Source organism: Tetranychus urticae, chromosome 3 (assembly GCF_039701765.1).
Source record: "Tetranychus urticae isolate SD_2017Ah chromosome 3, NJAU_TeUrti_SD_1.0, whole genome shotgun sequence".
In the NCBI taxonomy this organism is placed as follows: domain Eukaryota; kingdom Metazoa; phylum Arthropoda; class Arachnida; order Trombidiformes; family Tetranychidae; genus Tetranychus; species Tetranychus urticae.
The window spans coordinates 12,354,867-12,382,809 of record NC_142960.1 but is presented as its reverse complement, the minus strand read 5'-3'; the positions used below and the strand labels follow the sequence as shown (position 1 = coordinate 12,382,809).

Here is a 27,943-nt window from a genome sequence, read left to right as displayed (position 1 = left end):
AAAGATGTTTGTTGAATTTTTGGAAGCTGAGTCTCGACCGAAAGGAGTTGTAGCAAATTCATCAGTCTCGCCTCTTACCCGTGAACTTGCTCGAGATTTCACCAAAGTTGCTCTTAACTCTAGTGCTAAAAACAATCTTTTAGAGTCTACATTAAGTGTGAAAAACAAGATGAGTGCTATTGCAATAACATCATCGTCCTCATCCTCCACCACTACCGCTACAAACACATCATCTTTACCTTTATCATCACCATCATCATTTTTCACTTGTAACAACTTGTTCTTCAATATTAAACTCAATACCAAGCCTTAACACTTTCATAAAACCAACTAATTTTGAGTCTAATCAAATCGTGTCTCTATCATCGTCATCTTCATCGTCGGCATTGGCATCTCTATCATTACCTTCAAATTCATCTCCTCATCTTATGCCTGAAACTGCTTCACAAACTTCACCATCCACATCTTCATTAACAACTGTTCCAGTTACATTGTATAACCCATTGATTTCCCAATCCATTCAAGATTATAATTCATTTCTATCAAACTCTAACCTAAGGATGAAAAAAGGTTGACAAAGCAATAAGTCTACCTGATCTAACTTTATCATAAATTAACTATTTCTAAAAAATGTAATGTGATTATCTTGTAAAGCTACGTAAAACTCTTATAACTGGGTCTAAAATAAGATTTATCGCGAATTTAATACACACAATATACAATAAATCTGAAAAGTGATTAAAAGCAAGAAACTTTTTTATCCTTAATTACAAATGCAAATATCTTAAAAGAGTAAGGAAAACTTTTCAATCAAAACATTTAAAGAGTCAAGTTATCAGTGTTAATTGGTATCAATAGACAAACATTACTTTGATTTATAACCACGATTTCACCTAAAATAGTCGTATCTTTGTCAGGTGGACTGATCATGTTTATCATGAGCTCATGAGGAAGTTGAGAAAAGATCAAAAATGTCTCCAGAAATTTGCGACTTGCTTATACGTTCTTCTCATTTGTTCATTCTCATTCGGCAGAGAATCGAGTAAAAAGTCCTTTCGTTACTATAATAAAGCTGTCCAATAAAGTTACATCTTACGGTAAACTCAATTTTAACGTTACACTTTGATTGCATATGAAAACACATTGAATTATTGAGTGAAAAACTCTTAAAATTTCTTTCTAATTTTTTGACTAAATAATGAAGACCGCATTGATAAATGTGTATCAATTTCAATTGAATCCTTAACACACCTCATAATAAATATCTGTAACATCAATTTTTAATGCTCATCATGAATGCCTCTTAAGCTCGATCGAACCTGAACAAAATATCGTCTCTGTTTATCTTAATATGACTATAACCTGATCAAGCTTATAATTTGGTGATAAAGTGAATCTACTTCTAAAATTGTGCAGTTTTTCTGAAATAATTAGGCGGTTATAAACTATTTTAGTTAATTGTAAAAATGAAAATGAAATTAAAGAGTTTCTCTAACTGCTTATGAAATGAATTTTATTTGCCTTGTTGCGCTAACATGGTAAAGGTACAAATGGTAGATGGCGCCAAACAAACGGTGTTCGTTCCAAGCCGTTGAATGTTTGAAAAACTGGTTTTGTTAAGTTACTGTAGTTGTTAACCCGTGAGGAACTGCTGTAAGAAGACCTTCCGCCATACTATTTTGAACAAGTTGAGAGTCAGTTGGATCTAGCTTTTGAAAGCTTACACACTTTGTCTGTTTCATTTTTTGTTTATCGGGTTACATGTTATGTCTTTTAGTGTTTTTCAAATGTAACTAACTACTGTGATGATTGTATTTATATTGACTTATATTCCAGGTTGTATCGGTGATTTATATTACCATTCCTATTAGATTGGAATCATCAACAACCCTCTAACTCACCAATAGTTCACTTGTTTGTGTGTTTTCAGTGTGCTTTTCTTCTCCTTCCCGGGATTAATAACTTAACTAACTTTAGTTTAGTGTTTTTTATGTTTCCATATAACTCTGGCTAAATGATTGTGAGATTAACTAAATTCACACCACCATCATCATCCACTATGAATATCTTCATCACTCATCTCATCATATTAACAATCCTACCACTATGTCTAGGTAAGTAAAGTCAAAATTTATAAGATAGAGGAAGTTACCAGAAAAAAAGGCTACTTCTCCATTGTTAACCGTATTCACAGTGTTTGGGCAAAATTTCATTTCTCTCTTTTTGTAGCCATTTCCCCATTAGTTTTTCACCTTAACCTTACCTTTAAAACCCACTAGCAAGCTGTCTTTACGTTTCAACTAAACCCAGAGGGGAGTTATGCTGAGCTTTATCAAATTTATGTCGTTTGTCTTGACTGCTTTAATGTGTTTAAGGTTATCAAGCTTGAAGTTGCCTTTTCTTCATTTTAAAATTTCTTCCAATTTTTGTCTGTTTGTTTGCTTATTTGAACAAGGTGGCTCATTCAGTTCACGTTGTGAGGAACATGTTTTCTGGTGTTTCTTTTTGCTTCTTGTCAATTCAGATATTATTAAACCCTTTTCTTTCATATGGTGATAAAACAAAAATGGTCTACTATTTGTGGAAAGTATTACATGATGATCCAAATTTAAGTTAACCAGTTGCAATTGTGTCCATTTGTTGTAATGGATAGTTGTAGGTTACTTCAAAAAACATTGTTATTATTTTCATTTATTATCTTCATTTCTCTCTCTTCTTCTTCTCAATTGTATCATTCATTTATGGAATAACAATCTGAATCAATTGTTAAGATTGGTTTTGGTCAATCATGTTTTCAAGTCCAATTGGTTAAGGAATAGTAACTGCTACTGTTAGTCCAGCAGCCTTTCATTATCATTTTTTTTGTATATGTGTTGGTAGATACAGTTTTGTACGGCAACAAAATAATACATTCAGACAGTGAGTGTCACTCACATTTAATAAAAATACCTTATTGTGGAATCCATATTTAAACATTTTACAAGCTTCTTGAATAGACGATAACTTTATGATAGTACTTGAAATATCTATAAAAATGGTTTCATTTCTCATCATTTACAGTCAAGTTTACAACAATAAAAAGAGTAATAATAAGTTGAAATATCTAAAAAACTCGTTGCCCTACATTTTAATGTTTAAATTAATACCTTCCAATTGAATTGTGCACTTTGATTACTAATGATGAGCATCACTAGTCAATAATCTGCATTCAAACTGTGATCAAGAAGAGTAAAAAAAAGTAAAAGTCATAATTTTTAGGCTATAAATTTCATTCCAAAATAATCAGATATCATTACTGGACAAAAGATATGCATGTTGAGTGTCAACATTGTCATTATTTCGGGTAAAAAAATCAATAAAATAACCCAAAATAAGCATGATTACCAATAATCAGATTGAATCTTCTTGAAGCCTAACTGGTAACCCTTATAATCGCAATCAGTCACTTCTGTTTAAAAGTGAATTAACCTCTCAAATCTTTCAACTCTTTGTTAATTATGATCAACACTTGGTTAACTCATTCAAATTACCAACCAGGTAACAATTTGAATCGTCTGAATCACATTGAAACGTGTCAAGTATTCAACTCCTCAACCTGTTCATCAAGGATCCAATCGTAACTGTTAAACAGTTGAATCGTGATTTATATCTAAAAGTGAATTGAATTTAAATAATTGTGATTGTATCAAGTGAAAGATTCAGTTCGTTCCCATTTTTACTCATAAAACGATATTATTTATTATAATCATCATGATAACAATTGATAGTAAAAATGTTTCCTCTCCAATTTTGCAAGTAATAGGTTCACATGTTTACTGGTTAACTGGATTAATTTTGATTCTCTTTTGGTGTAATCAACACAATTTTTCATGGTCATGCAATCATTGAACCCATTCACTCCTAAACATGTGTTAATCATTATGAGCAGAAAAACTGTCGATTTTTCATTAATTAAATCACGAAGATTATCCAATCATATTAAATGTAATACAATTGAAAGTAAAACCGTTTTTACGTTCATCCAGAGCATTCAGCTGTTGTTAAGGCAAATATTTTTGAAATAACTGTTGATTGTGATGGACAAACGGTTCATTTTTTGTCAAATAGATGTTAAAAAATTGGTAAATATTGGAAATAGTTTAGGTTTACAATGAAAGGGCGCAAATTGAAACAATCAACACTTTTTCAACATTCCTTTGATTGTTCAGTAAGCAACAAGATCAACATTGTTGACCATTCAGTTAACTGATGTTATTTGTTGACAATCAGCAAATCTTATTAACCTTGCCTTGACATGATTGATGCTGAGATGATTAACAGAAGAACAAGGTAAAAAAGTAAAATAATCAAAAGGTTAATGGTTATTTCATGGAGTTCAATATAACGATGATTGTGTTCATTTAGATTTTGTCTCCTTTTGCCTCAAATGTTGATCAACTGATTATCATAGTCAATGCATTAATTGATTGTCCTTCACAACTATCGTCTCATCTAGTTGATTATCATGCATGAAAAAGCCAGTGAAATCCATTAAAATTTACCATTTTAGGAGTTGAGTTTATTAAGATTTGCTGGGAACAATTCAATGTAAACAACTTGTAACCTGATTGGTGTAAACAAAATTTCAAGAAAAGATTTTATATTTACAGAATCCTTAATTTTCAATTTGGTGAGAAATTTTCTCTGTAAATTGATCTAACTTGATTTAATTTTGAAAATGGTTGCATGAAAAAAATGGTTCCAATTACCAGATTTGTTGTCCTCGAGAAATAATCTTATGATTACTGGTTAGATCACTTTACTCTGTGTTAAAACGGTTAAGCTTGAAAAGTAAATCTTTAGTCATTAACTGGTCAGCTGACTTTAGCTGTTTTATTTGAAATTTCAATTAACGGCTTTTTGTTGAAAGGCCTTGTGCGCTTATCTAATTGCTTATGAAGTTAACTTGTTAACCCAATCCTTGCAATTTTCAACCGTTTTTGTCTATTTGCCAATTTCATTAATTCATCAAAGACTTGAACTGGATCAAATTTAAAGTCATTTCACAAGGATTTTAATAAATCAAGTCAAACTCCAGCTAAATCAAGTTCATCTTTCAATCTTTCACTTTTTCCGCCTCACCAACTTAATCTATATAAATCCACCATTACACAGTTTTCTTGTAACCAGCATTCCTTGTTTCCTTCAACTTACCATTGAACCAGAAAATTTGTGGACAGTTTGAAATTAATAGTTCACCTATGGACAGTTACATTCCACTTTTCATCTTTACCAGTTTCTCGTCTTCATTTCACTTTTTGGGTTGCATATTTTAACCTAAAGCAAAGGAAACCCAAAGCATGGGAAAATTTATGCTTATAAGTTAAAAGTACTTACATTTGACACATAGACACATAAGAAGAAGAATAAAGAAGTAAAAGAAGAAAGTGAAATAAGTTGGGCAAGAAGAAGCGAAACAACGATAGAAAGAGAAATAATTTAAAGAAGAAAGAGAAGACAAACCGACATGGAAGATAAGATGATAAAAATTGTTAGACAAGAATAGAAAGAAAAAGAAAATCAGGCGAAAAGTGAAAAATCGTGGAGCAAAAGACATAATTTTTCGGTAGCATGAGTAATAGTCTATTAGTTTATCTTCACCTTTTGACTCTACTTTTTTTTGTTTCCCTCTTCTCGCTTTCCCTATTTTTTGTATCCATGGATTCCTATCATCATCAACATCAACAAAATCATCACCAGTTCGTTCATTGCTCCTAATCTTCGCAGTTTTTTTTTCTGTTCATTTGCAAGTTCAGCTTTAGCTTCAACGACTTTTTGCTCGAGCCATTGTTTGGTATCAATCTTTACCAACAGAAGCTTCACTTGATTTCATTTTTCTTTCACTTTTTCACTCCTTCCGATACTTGAACCTCTTTTTTTGTGATCTTACCAGTGAAATCTTGCTTACCTCTTCCCCATTATCATCACGGATTATTTATTCTTCTTACCATTAGTTCCAAGTGTTACTATGTATTCTTTACATCAGTCATTGTGATATTTGCTTGGCTTCCTTTGTTTCATCGAACATCATTTTTGTGTCTTTTCAATCAATTTTTCAACTTTTGGATTTTTCTTCTTCCATGTCTGTTGTGTCTACCTTTTCAATCTCCTTGTTGAAACACTTTTAATGTACTCAACTTACCCTTTCAAAAGATCACCATTAGAACCTCAATGGCATCAACGTTGACTCTAATTAAACGCCATTATCATTACCATTACCATCAATCGTCATCTTTACTGATAATTATTACACTCATTCTTCTTTCAGTGGAACCTTCATCACCTCAATATTATTTCAATTACATCACAGATAGTTAAGTTTCACGATAATCTGCATCATCACCTTTCCAGGCGATCCCAACATTGACTCACAAATTCACAGCATTCATGACAATCCATTTTCTCTTGTCTCTTTTCACCATTGATCCCATCTGAACCAATCCCTTGCTCTACTAAACCTGCTAAATCAGTATAAACCTAAGTTGATACAAAAATTTATTGTTCTATTTTCATTTTAATTGAAATTTCGATGACATCTTTTTCTCTCTTGTTTTTGACAATATTTTTTTTTCTTACCTTGTTTTAACCTGTTTTTACCCTGTTCATCCCAAACGCAAGCAAACAAACAAATCAGATTATAACAAAATTATAAATCAACTATTCCATTAAATTAACAATTTTTTTACTTTCTTTTCAATTTTCATCAGGTTTTTCACAATACTTTGCAGTCACACCAGGCCACAATCTTACAATCGCCGAAGGTAAGTTACATGCTTCAAAAAAAACAAGCTTTACTCTTCCAACTTCATTATTGTTATAATTGTTTATCCCCTTAAAATAGCCTGATGTTTATGTTGTGTGAGTGTATTTGTGTATATCTGTTAATCCAATATTTATTTAAAAATAGCAAATAATTTACTTGTGATAACAATAACAGTAATAATATATTGCTGATAGCTTGATTTTTTTACGATTATCATTAATTATTTACTTTTTCTTATTGTTAACAGTTCCAACTGTTTTCAACTTTCTCACATTATCAAGTCGATACTTTTTTTTCGCTGGTACATTTCATGATAATCTCAACATTCTTTCCTATCCTGATCTCAATTTCGTATCAATTAATTGTTGATCAAGTGCCAATGTATTAGTTAACCAATACACAATAATCAGGAAGAAGCTCAGATATTATTTACCTTACACACTTGTTTAACTTTCAAGCTAATTGTTGATGCACTAGTTTAAAACATCATCATTATTCACCAACCAATACAAGCTAAATATTTAGAAAGTAAATTTCTGGTCAAATTCAATATGTTAATTAATTCACCGTTTAAACCCATTTCCAGTGCCTCAACCAATTTACCTCATTGATTTTGCTCTCATTTTTTTTCTGGATTATTGTCAACATTTTTGGGTTCCTCAACCCAAACCATGTTTTTTATCCTTTTGTTGGTTACTTTTTTTCTCAATGCTTTTTTCATATTCCTTTCATTCCATTGTCTCTTCCTTTAGGTAAGGTAACCAAGTTTCTCACAATTTTCTTGACCCAAAGAAAGATCTGAAAAGTAGCCCACAATTAATAACTGGACATCCTTCAATTCATGATATTTTTCCTTCAAGAATCAAGATTACAAACTTTCTTTTCATCCTTTTTTTGCCATTTTATTTATTTTTCAACTGTTGATTATGTTAGATTCAAGTGAAATGATAAGCCGGATAAACCTTGAAGTTTCGTTGAAACCACCTAAAAATGAATAAAGTATTAATGATGATAATGATGATGATGGCCTCGCAATTCAAAAACAGTTTCATTTTATAGTAAACAAGACTCAATGTTTCCCTTCGAGCCGCTGACTAACAATTTTGTTTACTTTCATGTCTGCTAATTGTGTTTATTAATTTGATATAATTTCACTTAATTTTCATTATTTTACCAAGAGGAAGACAACAACTAGAATAGGGTTGAAAAAGATTCACCATTTTGGAGTAAATTACACCTAATTGTATCCGAATTATCGGCAATTGTTGAGAATTTTTCTGATACAAATTTCAAATGATTTTCCTATTAATCATAATATCTCTTGCAGTCAAGTCGGCAACATTTATTGTCATAAAGGTCAGTTATTTAGGTGTATTATTGGCTCTTTTGTTGTACTGTAATATTCAAGTTAATTGTTAGAGTTGAGTCAAAGTAATTCACCATAATCAAGTGAGAATCAGATTATCAATTTTAGCCAAAATGAATTGTTGAAGGAAAAAAATGTTACAATTTTGGTAAAATCAAGGATTAATCTTAAATTAACCAATTTCGCTGATCTAAATATATTGAGTTAACATTGAAATTTCAACCTTTTATTCATTTTCTTATTATAATTGCATGATGTTAATTTTGAAATAGTTTCTTGAGAATCTCCAAGTTATTCTGATTTGATTCAATTTACATACAATCAAGTGAAATGAGAAGAATTGATTTAATCTGAAAACTGTTGATAAATGTTGGATTGTGCAGGTAAAATGCCCGCTTTTACCGAATTAGATTTAATCTAAATTTTAATGTTAACTCGAGTCCATCTAAACGCAAGTTAATTCAATTAAATGTTATCTTTCCATTGTGATTAACTATAATTGAGTGTGAAACATAACGGGCGGGTTTCATGATTTGTCTTGCATTTAATGTACAATTTAACTGTTGAGCATTTCATTGAATTTTGTTTCATTTCAATCAATTTTTCAAACCTTTTTTTTCTCATCAATAATAGCAACAAGTCAATTGTGTGTGTTCATGATTCATTATCATGGGTGTATAAGTGTCAATAAGTAGATAATTTTCTGAATCTTCCCATTTTCCTTGAAACCATTGCTATTGATAACATTTGTAACAAAAGCCAAATGGACATTGATTGAGTTTTCAAAAAAAAACCTCTTCCCAATAGGCTTAACCAATTGCAATCAAGAGACTGAATTTAGCTGTAAATGTTTTGAGCGTTAATTTTGGTTCGTTACAACCATTATCAATTCAATGTTGATTCACTTTTAAACTGTGAAAATGATGAAAATGTATTCAACATCTTTTTGCATGTTACTTTTGATGAGAAAATTTTTATTAATTTGTTATCATGTCATCATGTATTCCTGTTTTGATTACAAATATCAAGCTTATTTTCGTGCTTTCCAATCATTTTCCATTGTATAATCATGTAATATTTCAAGTTAGTTCAGTCTTTATCCTTTTTTGATAGCATAATCTCAAGACAATCTATCAGCATAATTATTTACTCACAGTTTCAAGTTGACCATGAACACAAAGCCTTTAATTGTCCACCTATTTAAGGCAACAATCTACCCTTTTACATGATAAGTATATCACTCGGCAAGTATTTCATTGCAATATAGCGTGTACAAAATAACTAAATCACCAACACAATCAACAACAGCATTTTTGTAAATCAACATTAACTTATTATTGATAGTAACCGATCAACAGTCTCGCGATCCATAAATGTTACCTTTTTTTGTGCTTCATCGCTCTCCTTTTTTGTTTCTGGTTTTCAACCAAATTTTGGACTCAACTTTTGTTTGACCTTTGAACAGCCTCTTAGGTCTGCCCAATTGACCAGTTGAAAGAAACGTGATGCAAACCATTATTTCAGCTTCTATAATCAGTCGACTGTTTTCATTTTAACTGTAATAATTAACTCAGATGACCGAGTCCTGAGCAGGCTAAATTTTACACCCAGCAGGATAAGGCTAGAAATTTATGCTCATAAATTTATATATTTAGGCGTTTTCAGTTGCTCACAGTTACAGTACTTTTTGTTGGAAAACAGTTGAACTCGCAATATAATTATAAATTAATCATGTTAATGATCATTGGATTTGTCTTGTTGTTCCCTTAACCAGATTAACGTATAAATTACCTATTAAATCTCCTAGAATATATCGGATAAAAAGAGGAGAAAAGCCTGAAATTGTAAAGAAAGTGAAGGTTAATTTTAGAAAGTTACAGAGGAAAGATGAAGATGATTATCTTGATTCAACGACCTTTTTATCCTCTTCATCTTCATCTGTGTATCTCTTTGCTAAGGACATTAGACTTTATTCAGCTTGTGAGGTAACTTAAGCATCTCTACCAAATGTATATAAATATATCTACTCATTTTCAAGTCATCCTCAATCTGTTTGTGTACAATTATTGTCAACATCATCGTGTGATCATCACTTTAAAAATGATCATCATTTTTCTTGCTCATCACTGCATCAACATGACAAACTTAAACTTGACATTCACAGTTGCAGACTGAAAATAGTGAAAAGATAAAAACAGAAGAAAAAAATTTGCAAAAACAAGACCAGAAAAAAAAACAGCCAAACGGAAACTTCGATAATCTTTGGCCTAACCAAGTAATACGTAACTAATATGAAGAGGAAGAAGATTAAGATAAAGATGAAGAGATGGCGAGGAGACAAGATGACCTAATGATCATCTCATTAACCACAACAGTAAATACTTGAGACTTCATTTTTCAGTTGGAAAGCAAAAAAAAAGATTTTCCTTTTCTTCAACATTTCTTCATTTGCTAAATTGTCAATCAATGCTAATGGAGTGAAAATGACTCTTGATGATTCAATGGTGATTCCTGGTGATGAACCTTAATTGAACAATTTCATAATAATTGCACATTTATTTCAAATGATTAACATTTTACTTGATTAGCCAAATTATTACAGCTTAAGGCTGCAAACAAGAGTTTCAATTAGATGATTCAAGACGCGTGTAATTTTAACACGAAATTGTTTCATCGTTTCTAATAGACCTAGGCTATTGAGTTACCTGTTAAGTGATACCTTTCTTTTCATGGTAACCTCTCAATTTCATCCTTTACTTCTCTCATTATCCATCACCAATGAGAGTTGGCCTTAGGCTTTTCATCATTTAGTTTCATGTTTAACTTGATAATTGTAATGCATAATTATCATTTATCACCACTTATCTTTTCATTTTTAGCATTGCAATTGCTTCCAAATGATTTACATTGGACAGTTAATTGTAATGTTATGTTAACCTTTTTAAACTCTTTCACTCCCAAAGCAACCAGAAAATAAACTTGAGTTTAAGCAAGATTTTGTTGAATTTCTGGTTGCTTGGGATCGCCCAATTGATCAACTTATTGTTTCATTTGACTATTTATATCACCTTTTTAAAATTTCAAATAAGCTTCAAGTTCATGATGCATTTACTTTGAAACCTTTTTACCTTTACAATCTTTTTGCACCAAATTTTGCTTTTAAAATTTCCTTTTGAACTTGAAATATTTCAATTGTTACAGTTTGTGTTAAAGGATTATATTGTTGTGATATATCTATTGCAAACTACCGTGTACTTCAATTGAGGATTGATTGAAATTACAATGGAAGGTTAGATTAGGAAAAATGCAACGTTTTCGTTGATAAAAAATAGATAAAAGGGTGAAAAATAATGCCATGAAGAATGGAAAAAAACTGTCCAAGAAAAGCTGAAAAATGTCAACATGTCAACAGATGAAATTTTTATCAGAATGACTTTATTCACCATCAAAAAATCATCAACAAACCAACCGTTAATTTCTTTGAGTGAACACTGGTCTTTTTTTCACGCTTTTTCCGCTTCTTCATTATCAGAACTGAAAAAAATTGGGTTCTAATGTTCATTTCTCTTCATCTTTACCTTTTGTTGATCTAAAACTTTCAACTTTGATTAATAGGAAATTAAATTGTTGGTAAAGAATCTGAACGTTAAAGTGTGTGTGTGTGCTGTGAGTATTTTGCTGTTGTCTTTGATTTGTCTTGATTCTTTCATTCCATTCACTTGATGAGAGAGAAATTTCATGGTTCTCTGATTGACCTGAGCCGTGGAAAGTAACCTGTGAATGAATGTTTTGTCATCCGTCCAGTTTCAATGAATTAATAGTGAATGTTGTTGCTTTTTCATCAAAAAATCTTCTCTCTCTTCATTCCCCAACATTGAAAAACAGTAAACATGATGTTCCCTGATATGTTTCTCAATTGTCATCCGTCAATTGTCATCTATCAACTGGTTATTCAATTTAATCATCTCTTTCTCTCCCTCTCTTCCCCATCCAGGCACCGGTCTAACATTGCCTTGTATAGTGACAAATTTGCAGGGAAGCTGTGTATGGAACCATAACAATGTTGCCGTTTGGACAGGAAGCCCTGCTAATGGTAAGCCTTTTTTGCGCTCCTCATTTCCCAGCATTTTGCATATTAACTTCCGTACTCAGCGTTCCGTAAATTATTTCCGCTCCTTCTCTCACTCATCTTCTCTCCTTCTCTGGTTCTTCCAATTCTATTGAAAATCGTTTTCAATGATCTTCAATAAAAATAATGATGCACAGTTGGTGCTGACAACCATGAAATCACAAAATTTTAGGTCTAAACATTAACCATTTTTTTCCTATTCCTTTCCAACTACTGATTACATCTGATTTGTGACCTTAAATTGATTTGTGAAACTCTCAGGTAAAAAGACAGTAGACATTTGTATTCCCGGTTAATTGTTATTTACTGTTATAATCGTTTTTCTGGATAAGTTAGATTCTTTTCACTGGAATTTCAGGTTTAATTTATCGCGCATCAAAAATGGCAAAAAAGGCAACAAATCAAAGTGTCACAATTGAATGAAAACAGTAGTTTAATCAATTAGTCATTTATCATCAAATATTCATCAAATGCTTTTGACCAACAATGAGATTCTTCAAGTTGACCATTGATAAGTGTTGATAATCGAGACAAACAATGAAAAATGATCAACATTGACTGATATCCATTGAAGCTCACTTATTAATTTGATTATTTATTCCAATCAGATAAATTGTAAAAAATAAACTCGTAAAAGATGTTTATATGCAAATAAAATAGAAAAAAATTGATTCCTCAACATGAAGTTTCTTCATGAAATATTGATGCAAAAGGTTTTCTTGAAAAAATTTCATCAACATATACGGAAGAAACGACCTGTTCTAGGTATTTAAGGTAATAAAGATGATGCTCATCTTACAGGTCACAAAGTATATGTTTTCAGATGGAAGGAAAATTCAGCAAAATGTTTCATGTAATCAACCTTTTCCAATTAATTTTACCCTCAACTTTAACCTCACGAGTCTCACGGTGACAACAACACTCAACATAACACCTTCTCATGTATCTATCCAATTGATCAGTTAATAGTTTTTTTACTTCATTTTTTCCCTTTTATTTTGCTTTCTCATCTTTCACCATCATTTTCATCATAATCATCATCATCTTCAACAACAACATTATCATTATCACCATTACATCTCTCTCAATCTCCTTCATCTCTCTCTCTTGTCCTCCTTTATTTCACCTTTAACAAATAAAATGAATAGCATTTGATGATGAGTTTGAAACGCAAAAAAAACGAGTCTATCAATTGAGGTTCAATAATAAAAGGTCCGTAACAAAATTCATCGTACAACATGAGTATTGGAAGAATCATGTTAATCTGTATTGATCACTTTCTCATCGGAATTGGCATTTTTTTCATCCAACATTAATACTTTTTTGTTTCGTTTGTTTCTTCCCTTTAACTAACCAATTACTAGCTTTAACGGATTCCTTTTATTGATTATTGTTATTAAGATTGTTGTTGTTCACATTGTAATTGAGTATTGATTGTCAATTGTTGTTAACTTATCCATTCAGTTTCTCTTCCATTCATTTAATCACTTCATCTTTACAGTAAAAGATGTAAATAGAACGGAAGAAAAAAAACAACAAAATGTATCATTATTGTTTCACTGATATTCACATTTAAATTAGCGCCTTCCTTAAAAATGCACAAAAAGCTCTTGTAAATGTTTTCACATTTTTCACAATTTTCATGCTCTTCCTCACTTCAACAGGTGATTGTAGCCTTAAAATAAATAAAGTCTCTCTGGACAAACACGATGGTCTCTGGCAATGTCAGGTTACTCCACCATTGGAAGGAGCGGGTGAAGGTTTGGTGTCAAAACCTATTACCATAACTGTCTTGGTAAAGCCTGATAGGCCTCACATTGAAAGAACGGTAAGTTTATTGGTTTCAATCAGCTATCTTTAGGTTACTCAATTAATTGGTGAATCAAGTTTCTCTTGTTTTACCTTTTCATATTATTTAACCTTTCTAAATACTGGTCCAACAAGTTAACCAACAATTGAATTGCATAATTTTAAAAGGGTCAAATATAAATGCAAATTATTTTCAGCAATAATCAGGTCACTAAGTGAATAGATTGTTTCACCGAAATGAACAAGATTCCTTATTTTGTTATTTATTCAAAAATATAAACTCTGAAGTGATCTTTTTTTGCTCATTTTGTTATTCAATCTTAAAACAAATTAACAAGATGGACCTTTTGATTTGCTGGGTTAAATAAGCTCAAAATTGCTTGAAATTTTTGAAAATTGAATTCGTATGTTCATTATGAGTTTAACTTTTTCAAGCTTCATGAGATTTGCAGGAATTATATAATTTTAAGTGAATATTTATTTGCTTTTTAAATATTTCATTTTGTAATTTGTATTCTTATTGATTCCAAAAATTAATTCTCAATATTTTCTTCTCATTACAGCCAAGATCTGCTCAAGTCATACCTATTACGGCCAATTCAAGTGAAGTCATTACTTGTAATGTTTACAATGGAAATCCGTTACCAACAATTGAATGGTTCCTTAATGGTCGAAACATCACTGACCAGGTAGACAAATTGGTTGGATTAACCAGAAAAGCCAAATGAAAGAAATGCAAAAGCAAAATACATTTCGAGCATAATTTTGAATAATTTTACAAGCAAATTTATTCATCAACATCAACAATGAGCAAACATTTATTTAGTCATTGAACTCGTTAATTGGTTAAACTTTGTTGTTACATTTTATTTTGATAATTAAGTGTTGGTAAAGTTGCAGTTAACAAACGATCAACTAACAAACAGTATTTGGTTTCATTTTTGCTAAATGTTACTTTACATTACAAATTACAATTTTACCTCAACCATTTTTATGGTTTACTGTTTAAAATCAGTGTTGCCTTGCCGTAGAGATTCAAAAATGAGAGTCAATTTTTGGTAATCATTTTTCAGTTAATTACTTCTCGATTACTTGTTAATTTATTTCAATCAATGAAACAACAATTTTTACTATTTCGAGGCAAAAAAGCAAAACTTTATCCTTCTCTTCCCTGTCCTCTCTCCATCTCTCCCTCTGCTTCTTGCTAATCAATTTTTGTTTGCCATTTTCACCAAAAAAAAGAAACTGTTTCCTAATTGCTTCGTTGAATGACCTTGTACCTTAAAAAGTGGCCTCACGATGGTTGGGCTTTAGCAGTAATGGTTGCAATTGGCTGTTGAGATGAAGGTTAAAAACAAAAAACTGTTGCTGATGAGAGAGGATCAGGATGATGTTTGATTCTGATGAAGCGTATCAAACATGGAATTTAAATTCTGTTAAACTGACTGGATGAGATCTCTTTTTTGCACTGCAAATGGTTGACCAGGTCATCCTTGGACGAACACAGATCAATAGTTTTCCAAGAGGTGATAAATTGGCATGTTTATCTAATACTGAAATTTCATTCTTCGCCTCTTTTTCCTGTTAACCAGCTTCAGCTTTTCCTCTCTTTGATCATCCATCTTTCCCCATGTCTGCTGTTCAATTACAACAGAAGAAGAAAAAAATTGGAAAAGATAAGAAACAGAATTAGCAGAAAAGGATTGAACAAATGAACGTTAAACGTTGGCACACGAACATTTTCAAAAGCTACTGGATGGGCACAATTTAACCTGAAAGCCTACCCAAGCATATCATTGTCCAGGTCATTACGCTTGACCATAACAATTGTTCTCTCTCTCTTTTCCTTTCTCCATTTCAAGTTGGACTGTTTGCTTTTTGTGTCCTCCTTTTTTTCACTTTCAAAGTTTTGTGAATTTTTTTTCTTCTCCATTTGCCTTTGCATTTCTTCATCTTGCTTTTGTCCAAAGTTAAAACAGTGCAAAAAGGTTTGCACAAAAAAAAGCTGTCAAGACAGCAAGTTAAAAGCAAATGTTAAACATTCATGTTTACATTTTTTGCCTTTTGGCTTTGGTATTCTGGGTTTCACTGGGTTACATTAACCTGATATCCTTTTGCTTAATACTTGTTTTTCATTGTGTGCTTTTTTTTACTTCTTCATTTAGGCTGTTTCTCGGTCAACAATGCCCGCTGTAGCAACTGGAAAGGGAGACATTTTAACCATGTCTAAATTACAATATCAATTCAGCCAAGAGCATAATAATCAAACCCTATCATGTCAAGCTCACCATCCAACCGGGTCAACCTCTGATTCTGTTACGGTTGAAGTTCTCTGTAAGTTTCTCCAAATCTTGTCTATTTTCATGGTAAAAAATGTGAACAATTTATTCTAAATCATTTCATTTTCTTCTTACAACAGATATACCAATACTATCCGTGCCTAAAGCTGTTTACTCTGTTAAGGAAGGATCAAGAGTCAACATTGAATGTAAAGTTGATGCTAATCCTCCAGCCACAGTTTACTGGAAGAATCAAGCTCGTGGTAAGTTTGCGATTGAAACCTTTCCTGGACCAATACCAGCCGAAATAACTATTCGTGTACAAAGAGATTAGTTGTATTGCTTTTTTTTGGTTAAAGGTTTAAATAAGGTTTCTGTGATTAGTATTCAACTTTGAAATTCTTTATTTTCTCCCGATCAATCCAATCAATGGCATAATTACATCAATCAGATGATCATAAAAACAAGATTAATGCTCAAAGAAAAACAAACATTAAATTTGTTATTGTAGGAGCAGTTTCATCAAATACATTTTATTTACATTTATATATTTTATTTAAGATGTTCAATATCAGTGCAAATTTAACCCTAATTTAACTCAATTTTTGTCTAAATATTGAGTTTAAGTATCTATTTGTATTTGTGCGCTAAAGGTTGCCCCAGATCAACTTTATTCAAGTAGCCAGTCAATTTGAAATGATAAATTCAAAGTTGTAAAAGCCATAACTCTTAACCAACCGGACGGGTTAGTTAAAGGATAAGATTGGCCAATTTGCCAAATGAAATGATTTGACTAGCAACTGAATAACTGCTCTTTACGTTTATTATTGCAATCAATTATTTATTGATTTGCTGGTCCATTTGTTGGTCTAACTTTGTTTGTTTTTTTTTCATATTTTTCTCACCTTCTCCTCAGGTGATCCAGTTTCTTTGGAGACACCAAGAGTGCTCTTCTTTGAAGAGGCAAAACGAGACATGAACGGAGCTGTTTATGAGTGTTATGCTCAAAATGCAAAGGGCGTTGCTCGACCTGTTCCCGTCCGACTTGACGTTCTCTGTGAGTAAAGTTTACTTTTGTATTCTGGTTATCAAAGTGGACCCATTCAATATGACTGATTACCAATTGTCTTTGTTTCTCTTTTCTCTTTCTTTGTTACCTCTTCAGATCCACCTCATTCAGTCAATTATTCATCTGAACAAACTGTTCAAACAGGAAAATCGATCAAACTTCATTGTTACTTTGATGGTAATCCTAAACCCGAAGTTCATTGGTACCAAATTGATCCAAGAACCGGTCAACATCACAAAATCGATATGCCTTCGGATAACAATCAAATCTTGTACATCTCTAATGCTACATACTCACATGAAGGTATCATTATGACCAGTTTTCCTAACCATCAACATCAATTTACATTCTTACAATATTAATTATCAGATGAAACCAGGAATTTCATTCATTTATTTATTTCAAAATCAATTTCTAATCTCTTTATCTTTTATCTCCTTTAACAGGTGAATATTATTGTCAAGCAACCAACATTATCAACGACATTACCAATGTTATCAAAAGTCCTCTGATGGTTCTTGATATTTATGGAGTTCCAGCTTTTCCTCATATGGTAAGACAAAAAGCCAATCAAAATTGGAAGTAAATCCAAGTAACATTGAGTAACAGTTTAGGCTAAAAGGATTGAAATGACTCTGAAACAATTTACCTTTCATTGAAACAATACTTGATGATTATCTGTTATATTGAACAAATTATCAACAGTCATAACAAGTTGAATGAAAAGTAGCTTTCAAAGTTAAAAGGCAGGAAAAATGAAATAAAAGGTAAAAATGATATGAAAGAATCGGCCAATTTACAGACATCAAGATTGCCAGTCAGCTTTTACACCATCACCCATCGTCATCATCATTATAATCATCATCATAATCATCGTCTATTATTTGAGTTAAACGGTAAACTATTGTTTCAAAGCCTACAAAAAAATGTAAAGCCACATTTTGTAATAATAGTCGGGCAAGATTGGAAACAAAAACAACAAAATAAATGTGCCTTTGCACAGGTCATCATGTTAATCATTAAACTTAAAGGATTCCTACTGATAGAGGTGAAACTAAATAACAAATGAATAGTTTTAGGAAGTTCATATTGTACCATTGTTATGTGTGTGTGTTGTGTTTTATGATTCTGGTCTTGTTGCCTTTTCACAATAATTTCATCTTTCTCGACATTATCAATGTTAGTATAACAGGGCGTAAAAATATCTTTTCACTAGATCAGGCCAAGTACGACTGACGAATGAAAAACCTTTCAACTTTTATCTTTAAGCTTCAATCGTTTTTACCTCATTTTTAACCTCTATTTACCTTATTACTATTGACTGTGTAATCAAAATACCTAAGCCAGTGTGAGGTTAACCAACAAATTGATGTTGCTTTAAGCTTTCAAGGCAAGTCAACAAAAGTCAACAAGATTTACTGATACATTTGTGCTTTTTTTGGCTTTTTTATTATCACTATTTGGACAGGTAAACTCAGTACCAATTAAGGGATTTGAACCATTGAAATGAAAGTGTTAGAAAGTAATCAAACAAGATATAGTGATAGAGAGAAATGGTAATAAAAAAAAGAGTAAAATAATCAATGCTCTGTTCACTTTTGTAAGAATTGAAGGGGAAATTAGATGATGATGATGATGATGATGATGATTATGGTTAAAATCAACAACTATGATGATTTGTCTGATAATTTGGTAAAGATGATGTTGAAAAGGGAGTTTTGAAGTGCAGAAGGTTGAACGAAAAGTAGAAAGGTTAAGAAGAGCAAGAAATAAGGCAATTACATCCTTTCACCTACAGCATTAAATTACCTTTTTTTACATGACTGAAGCAAGTCATTACTATCATCTCTACTGTATTTTACCTTCTCAAATGAAAGGTAAAGTTTATCTGTTGAAATGCGCAAATTTAGGCCACTTTGATCAATCCTTTTGATACCTTTTGTGCTGCTAATTCATCACAATTTGATATGTAATTTCAAGTAATCACTTAATCCCAATAATGTTTGTTTACAGCGTGAAAACGACATTTCACTTTTATTTATTTTACTTGACTTTAATCATTGATCTTTCTGGAGCAATTTGATATTTTCAAATCAAATTTCGTTCTTCTTGATAATCATAAAATGTGATAAGTGATAATGCATGGGAAACAGTCTAACAAGGAAGCTCACGAATTGATTAAGATATCGAGATTGGTCGTAACCTTATTGAAGACCAATATAACGGAATCTGCTGCTAGCTTTTTGATTTCGGCGTTTCTTTTTTCTAGAAAAATTTGTATGCTTTTGATCAATATTTAAGGTCATTGTTACCTTTTTGAAAAGACGACTCAACTCATAATGAAAGATTATCACAAAAGATTATTAGAAGCAAAGAAAAGGAAAAACAGTTTAACTTATCTCTGAAACAATTGAGCAAAATGGTGCCTTCATTTAATTCATTATTATAATTGACCAATTGACCATTTTATGAACATCATTAGCATGTTTAATCGGTTTTGTAGCAAATAGTGTTTTTGTTTTCAAGTCTTTTCATCAGGATTGCTTTACAAAATGTTATTCATGAAAAAACAATGTTAATGTGTCCAGTTCTTAGAGTTGTTATGTCTTACTTCATAAGAATTGTTTCAATGATGGTTTGAAAGGTTACTTTGATTACTTTGTTCCAGTCTTCATATTTCATGGTTAAAATTGTCTTTATTCAACCTTTTCTTTATATTGATTTCAGGAACCGATGTTGGTTGAAGGACCTCGAGGCCAAGAAAGTCGATTAACACTTGACTTCTGTAGTGATCCTGCTCCTTCTAAAGTTTATTGGCATTATGGTTCAATTCAATTGGATGTAAAGTAAGTCTCATGATAAACATTGGCTGAAGGTTGACTAGCAAACTGAATATATTGACTGAGGTTGAAATCAATTATGAATTGATTATTTTGATTTAATCAAATATTTTGATTAATATTTTGAGACGCAAGCAACATTTGATTTTATAACCACAATCAGTCAACACATTTCAGTTTGATTTTTCCCTCTCCAGATGATGTTTTTCATGTCAAACATTGATTGACAGAGCTTCAAAATTTGGTTACGCCAAATTAAATTGCAATAAATAATTTTGCATGGCTCTGTTCAATGTTTGTTATATTTGTTTTTAACCATCCATCAATTAATTGCTTTCATTTTATCTCTTCTAGATCAATTGATTACTCTAATTCGGAGTCTCCATCATCAACAAACCACAGTTTACTTCGCCATAGAAGTCTACCTTTCAGCGCCATTCAAAGTAAACGCTCATCGTCCAACCATTACAAGTGTTACGAAGCACACCTCGAGATTCGTGATACAGATATAAGTGATGAACGGGATTACACTCTATATGTACAAAATGAATACGGTGTAGCATCAAGAATTTTAAGGCTAAAGGTAAAAATCTGATGCTGAGTCCTTATTTGCCTGCATTCACTGCCGATGATCCGAGTTGAATGAAAGATTAAAACATCTTTTGTTTAACCATTATGTGTTATAATAGTCTAGCAGTTAATAGGTTAAATTCAAAATCAACTCTTGAAGATGTTAATGTTTATTACAAATTAAATCATAATATTCCATATTTTGTTTTGTTTTCCAACTGAATGGTTAACTCAGCTCTTGATTGAGTCTTTAAATTCAACAATTATACTTTATAATACTAATGATGTTTTGTTTCTTCTCTAATCGCAGGTTGTCTCACCTATCTCAATGGGACTTGTGGTCGCCAGTGCATTAGCGGTTATTTTTGCTACAATCTTGTTGAGCTTTTTGTTGATGATGCTAATGAAATGTCGAAGGAAGCAAAAAGACGATGTTGATGATGAAGAAGCTAAAGAAGACGCTCAAGGTAACTTAATAAGAGACTCAACGATTTAACCTGAAAAGCTGAACTTGCGGAATGGAGGCAATCTTTTTTAGTCTCCATCTCTTTCTCACTACTTTCATCATTTTTTTCTTGCCATTTCTGATTTTGCAAATGTTATCATTTGTTTCAACTTCATCTTTTTTTTACTGATTTAAAGATGATAATCATAATAATCATGATAATAGTAAACAACAGTAAAAAAATAAGGTTCAGTAATATAGTATCATGGAAAGTATAATTAGTTTCTGTCAACTTTCAACTCATGAAATGTTTGATTCTTTCTTTATATTTGACCATTCCAAGTGATAAGCAGAAACATCAAGATAATGATTATCATCTTATTTTCCAGTCATTCTTCATTTCTCAGTTCACCCATTTTACTGTTAAACAAAGAAATTCAGTTTGTTAATAATTTCCATTTTACATTCAGTTTCTTTCTAAAATTGAAAAGTCCTCTCTAACCAACAAGTTCAGCTCCTAGCCTTGACTGATTCAGGTTAATCCGACAACAATGTTGTTGATCATCTAATTGATTTCTTCTTCTTTTCCTCTCTTCTCCTTTATTTTATATATCATTGTCTTCAAATGATTTCCTTGATTGCTGCTAAACCAAAATCCTTAAGTGCTATCTCAAGCTATAAATACCAATAACACGGATCAAATTAAGGCCAAGCCACCGTCTGAAAAAGTAAGCTCCGAGGGTCAAGAAAGGGTCAGTTTTCTCGCCAATTCAAGGCCAGATTAGAGTTAAACCATCAAAAGAAATCGTAAATTCAAATTGCAACCGCCGATTCTTCCAGCAAACTCAAATTTTAACCAACCTTTTAAAGCAAAAATCGTCATCAACTTATGCGGTTCAATATGATTATCAACACTTTGATTGCAATAATTAACTCGTCATTTTCCTTCACTCTTCAATCCTACAATCTTCAACATTTGTGTGTTCAACTACACACAGTTTTATCCTTGTAAAATCCATTAGCTTAATTGCTAAGTTTTAATTCGCAACTGAATGCAATCAAAAAATCAAAGAAAACTGTGAATAACTAACAATGAAAGTTAACTCATCAAATAGTCTTTAATTTATCATTTAAACATTTAATTCAATAGCGTTTATTGATCGACAAGTCAAACAGATTTCAATGAAATTTCAAGATTTACCCAAATTAGAATCAAATTATCCTTCTTAATTTAGTTATTTTTACAACAAAACTCAGTCTATTAAACATTTTAGTGCAAAATTGAATTGCAATCAACATGAGTCTATATTTTCTGAACTTTTGTTTGTATAAAAAAATAATTCAATCCTGAAATAATGAATATTTCAAGTAAAAAAATGTGTCGGAATAAAAAAAATCAATTTTCACTTATTTAAACTTGTCACAATCAGTTTTAATCAGATGTCGAGTAATCAAATCAATGAAGAGTAACCAGTTTTTGCCTTTCATCCAATTTTTCAATTAACCTTAAATAATGTCGATCATTATTGACTTGATTTAGCTAATAATAACACGGTAATCACCTTTTTTTGTCTAGTAATTGAGTGGACTTTACAAGTCTCTCAAAGAGTGTCAACCTTTTTACCAATTCACTAATCAACTTTGCACTTATTGTTATTAGATATTTTACACTTTTTTGGTGAGTTTTTTTGATTATTAATCAATCTCATTGAAAATCAATCATATTAACAATTGAATTTGCTCTTTCCCTTTCGTTTTTCGGCACATTTTGTTCATCTTTTCTGGTCTTCACACAATTAATGTGAGTTTAACGCACACACATCACACCAAATCTCCCAGCAAATTAAATCTACTAACAAGTACAATTCATCACTAATGAGCTTGATATTTTTGGGGTTTACTTTCCTCTCCCATGTTTCCACTAATCAAATTTGATGTAATTTGCAGTTAAAATTGAGTTGAACCAAAACTGACTTGAACAATTTTTGTTTTACCATTCAAATGTAAACCTTCAATGTGATCGCATTTTCACCATTCAGAGATCAATCAATAGCAATTATTGTATTTTACACTTCAAACTGTGATCACATTGGATTGGTTTGTTGATTTTAAATCAGCAACAAAAATAATTCCTTTCATCATCATCCTAATCCTTGACTTGGGTATTTTGGGCTTGAACTTGGCGAGGGAACAACAACAGCATGAATTGTTATGACTATTTAGTCTTGTAACTGCTTCAATTATTTATCATTAATTGTTTAATTTTCTCATTTTCTTTTCTTTATTTTTTTGCAGGGAAATCAAGAAAATTATGAACTAGTTTATGCAAACTTAGATTTTTCCAATAATGCTGAAAACCGTCCAATACCACCGCCAACCAAACCCAAGCCAGTAATTGCACAGCGCACCAGTTTGAGAGGTAATGGCACCCCAGCAGGTAATTTGGCTGGTGTCATGATGGCCAATCAACAGGTTGTTGCCGCAATGGCAGCTCAACATCAAGTTGCTCAACAGCAACAGCAACAATATCCAAATCAACATCCTCATCCTCAACAACAATCTCAAAACCATCAACATCTAGCGAGCTTACATGGAACTGAGTACGCCAAGCTTTCGTTTCCTACCAAAGCGGATCTCTGAGAAAATCTCTAAATTTTATATATTTTAATCTTTCGCTTTTAAAACTCTATCTTTCTACCTGATTTTATCCTTTTCATACCATTTCTCTCATCTTCATCATCCGTCCATTTTATTTCAAGTTTTCTGCCTCTTCTTTCATTTGAAATCTCTTTTTCATTATCAGGTCCAGTCTCTGATTTAACTCTGATTATTTGTATTTTGTATGAAAATGAATAAAAAAAGTTAAAAATTTCAATTTTGTGTTCACATTTTTGTGTTTAATTTTGAAAATGTATTCCACTTACTTAATTCACAATTGGCTAGGAATAAATAATTTTTGATCAAATTGCAGACTATTAAATATCTGTAGCATTTTGTAAAGGCTTATGTGGAAATTTTGAATTAATTTCACCTCACAAAGTGATCTCATTTAAATTTTCGCCAAAAAATCGAACACTTTCAAATGTTTTTTCTTTCACCCTGAAGTGAATATTGTTAAACCTTCAATTTTAAGAAATTTGTTAAATGGAAGCATTTGGCTATGCATTTGATACTGATTTATGAATTCACACTTGATTGAGTTGAAGTAATACTAAAATATTAGCTATACTCAATTTAAATGAAAAATATTGATAAGTTGTTATTATCTGTCAATAAATTAAATATACCTTGATCGGCTTATTCAAGACTTGTCTTGGATTTGGATTCAATTTTATCATGTAAAACATTTTTTAAATAATCGTCTGGTTTTGTCACATTCGCACAACATCAAGTGTTACTTTCACATTTACCGGATAAATGGGTCCTAAAATCTTTGCGATTTGAATTTCACATCAACAGCTAATCAGCTAAAGCTGAATTATTATGAAATAACAACTGGTTATGGTGACCAGACTATTAAATATTGCTAGATTAAATCCAGAGATGGGCAATTACATTGATATGAATCAATCATTTCGGTAACAATCGTTTATTAGTGACTTCAAGAGTCAAAACTTTGCATCAGCTTAAAAAACAAAGTACAAGACATGATTTATTGGTTATATATTTGAATTAAGCATAGATTTGGATTGATTCCCTAAACTAATCACAAAAATGGACAACAATCTGAAAAATCGCTCATTTTACATCTTTAATTAAAAGCGGCTTTGTTTTGAATCTGAATATCAATGTATCGATGAAGATATCGATATATTGATATTCAGATATCCAATATCAACAATAATAATACTGAAACTAAACAGCAGTTTCGCAAATTCAAAATATTTGTGTTTCTTAGAATCTGTTGATCAAATTTCTTATTTTTAATCATGGTTTTTTGCTTCGATTATTGTAAATAATGTAATTTTTACGATATTATCTATTTTGAATCCTCGTCTATTTGCCATGTGGTGATCTGTTCAATTTGAAGTCTTACACATGTATTGTATTTTTCCTGTTCATCTGGAGTTTGTTTGGTAGAGCTGAAAACTAAACCGAGATTTTTTATCAAATATAATGTCTTTATAATTTGATTTTACGTTTAATTCTGTTTTGATTTTTCTTTAAGGCTGCCTTTTTCGCGTCATCCGTTTCAGTGCAATGTCAGCAGAAGTTAAAATAAAACATGGGGAACCTGATATATGTCGTAAAACAGAGGATCTTATTGAACTCAACCTTTCTCTTGGCTTGTGGTTGAAACCAATCTCCAAAATCTATATTTCAGTCGCATTGCCCTGTACCAAACAAACCGGCCAATGTATAAGTATAGTCGCGATCACAGAGAAACTAAAAAAGCGTATCAAGCCTTATACATTCAAAAATCTTAAAGTTCTTAAGTCTACATTGGAATTCATTAGATATGAAGGTAATTTTATTTGTTATGAACATTTGATGTGTGTCTTGTTAGACTTTTGGTCTGCGATTTAAATCTTTTAGTTCGGTGAACTAAATGATTTAAGTTATTTGCACACTATTCTTCCATGAGTTTACCTCAAGTTTAAAAATGACTAATTTCCCTAAGAATTTACTTTCTAAATTATCTTATTTCTCTAAATCATTTCTCGCTGATCTTGTGTGCTTTTTATTCATTTCGTTTACTTTTCCCATCTTTGAAAATTGAATTGACAAATAATTATACCTTTCTTATTTTACTTTGTAGCTGAATTAGAGTCTAAGTCAACAATGGAATCAGTGATTTCTAGATTGGAACGAACAAGTCTTAAATTGAATGGTTTCACGGAACCAATCAAAGTTAAAGCTGCTAAAATAAAATTAAAATCGAGTCGACATGAATGGGAAACTTTTTTTCGAGATGATCCATCCATGGATGAAACAAAACCTGGTCTCAGAGCAGATACAATTCATCTGAAAAGCCTTCCAACCAAGTGGTTTGGAGGAGATAAACCCAAGCCTCAATTATTGTTAGACGTTTTTCAAGCTTTCGGTGATATTAGAAGATACCATATTCCTTGTCTAGATCAATCAGAATCAGCCAATGGCCAAAGTGATACAAATAACGATACTGGATTTAAAAGATTTAGTTTCGAAAACGAAAATCTCACCTTTGACGCTTTCGTCATGTACAAAGACTACATTGGTTTCGTCAAAGCGATGGATGGCTTAATGGCAAAGAAGTTGGTTAAAAAATTGGATCAAATCGATAAATATTTAGAATGTGAATTTCAAGTAGAGTTTGATAAGACAAAGCATTTAAGTGATAAGTCAATTAAAAAACGGACCTTGCTGCGCAGATATGGCCTGAAAGATGTAAAAGAATTGAAAGATTTCAAAGAACACGCAAAGAAAGAGAAGCAACGTTACGAGGAGAGATTTAAATTATTGAAAGAACGTAAAACGAAAGCCGAAAATTTGCTCAAGTTATTATTATCGGGAGTCGAAAAAGAAATCGAAGCTAAAAAGAAGGAAGAGGCCAGAATAGAAGCGGAAAAGTTGGCTAAAAAGCTATTAGAGGATGAAAAGAAAGAAAAAGAAAAATTGATAGAAGAAAAGAGGAATGATTCTCGAAGGAAAAATTCATCAAGTGAACATGGATTAAAAAGTGTAGCTGTGGCATTGAGAAAGGAACCAAAAAGTAATAAACACAATTTGAAAAGTATTGCTGTTCCTTTAAATGGAACCAGTGGTAGAAGTAGTTATTCTGACTCCAGGTATCACAATGATACAAGTCATGATAATAACTTGTTCCACCATCGTCACAATCATGCTAATCGTCTTAATAATGATAACTCAAATCATTCAACGCTTCACCATAGGTTACAATTTAATCATAATCGACCTCACCATCAGCATAAACCTCATACGTCTAATCATCGTTCGACTCGCCTCGATCTTCCTTATCAAAGAGATTCAGGGATAAGAAATGTACAAAGAAAAATAAAAAGAAATCGTAATCTACTTGTTCAAGTTACATGGAAAAATGACGAATAAAATTTTTTATTTTCAAAATGTTTTCAATTTTTGTAGAATTAAAAAAAGATTTACCGATTATTAGCATGAAAGGTGTATATTCAACTGAAACACAGCCAATTTAAGAAGAATGTGAAAAAGGTTTAAGAAAATTCAAAAATTTTTCGCTGTGCACTAGCTTCATGATAGCCGATTATCAAAATATCTCTCCATGAAAATTATCTTTTCTCGAACTTATTACTTAAGCACGATTCAAAAAGAAAAACTGAATCGTTACTTAAAAATGGTATACAAGACAATAGTTTGGACAGTACAGATGAAGACGACAAGAATTGAAGCCTGGAATGAGCTTTCTAAATACGTGATTCGTCATGTACCCGCAATAGAGAGCATTGAAATTCAAACTTTTATGAAATTAGAAATATTTAGAGGATTTTGCATGAATTTTCGTTCTTAAAATCTTTCGACTTCACTGCCTGTACCACTTTATAGTGGCTTCAAAGTCTTTCAGTAATCCAATTGATGACATATGAAAAACATGTGGCCAAAATGTTTTGCTACACACTAAATCTCCATTTTCGATTTTAAATAAACCTTCAAGTCAAAT

The 27,943-nt window shown here is 31.5% G+C and overlaps 2 protein-coding genes across 3 annotated transcripts; both read left to right on the top strand.

Annotated features, from left to right (window-relative positions):
- Positions 1-1,604: 1,604 nt before the first annotated feature.
- LOC107359999 (kin of IRRE-like protein 2) lies at positions 1,605-24,184 on the top strand. Of its 2 annotated transcripts, none has more exons than XM_089269853.1 (15): positions 1,605-2,114; positions 6,747-6,800; positions 12,163-12,261; positions 13,962-14,125; positions 14,670-14,795; positions 16,272-16,440; positions 16,526-16,648; positions 17,302-17,442; positions 17,551-17,757; positions 17,901-18,007; positions 20,182-20,300; positions 20,649-20,877; positions 21,175-21,331; positions 21,973-22,037; positions 23,605-24,184. In XM_089269853.1, the coding sequence occupies exons 1-15, from the start codon at positions 2,015-2,017 to the stop codon at positions 23,947-23,949; spliced, it is 2,205 nt and encodes a 734-aa protein (XP_089125979.1). In that variant the 5' UTR covers positions 1,605-2,014; the 3' UTR covers positions 23,950-24,184. The 2 variants fall into 2 exon arrangements, with proteins under 2 accessions (XP_089125979.1, XP_089125978.1); XM_089269852.1 differs by lacking the exon at positions 1,605-2,114 and adding an exon at positions 5,582-6,352.
- Positions 24,185-25,180: 996 nt separating this feature from the next.
- Positions 25,181-27,375, top strand: Xe7 (A-kinase anchor protein 17A). The gene is made up of 3 exons (XM_015926702.3): positions 25,181-25,349; positions 25,478-25,774; positions 26,069-27,375. The coding sequence occupies exons 2-3, from the start codon at positions 25,510-25,512 to the stop codon at positions 27,355-27,357; spliced, it is 1,554 nt and encodes a 517-aa protein (XP_015782188.2). The 5' UTR covers positions 25,181-25,349; positions 25,478-25,509; the 3' UTR covers positions 27,358-27,375.
- Positions 27,376-27,943: the final 568 nt, after the last annotated feature.

Coding starts and splice junctions, on each gene's coding strand:
- LOC107359999 (XM_089269852.1), top strand. CDS start 6,211: ATGGCATCAACGTTGACTCTAATTAAACGCCATTATCATTACCATTAC. Junction 14,126..14,669: donor GGCCTCACATTGAAAGAACG/GTAAGTTTATTG, acceptor TTCTCATTACAG/CCAAGATCTGCTCAAGTCAT. Junction 18,008..20,181: donor TTCCAGCTTTTCCTCATATG/GTAAGACAAAAA, acceptor TATTGATTTCAG/GAACCGATGTTGGTTGAAGG.
- Xe7 (XM_015926702.3), top strand. CDS start 25,510: ATGTCAGCAGAAGTTAAAATAAAACATGGGGAACCTGATATATGTCGT. Junction 25,775..26,068: donor GGAATTCATTAGATATGAAG/GTAATTTTATTT, acceptor TTTACTTTGTAG/CTGAATTAGAGTCTAAGTCA.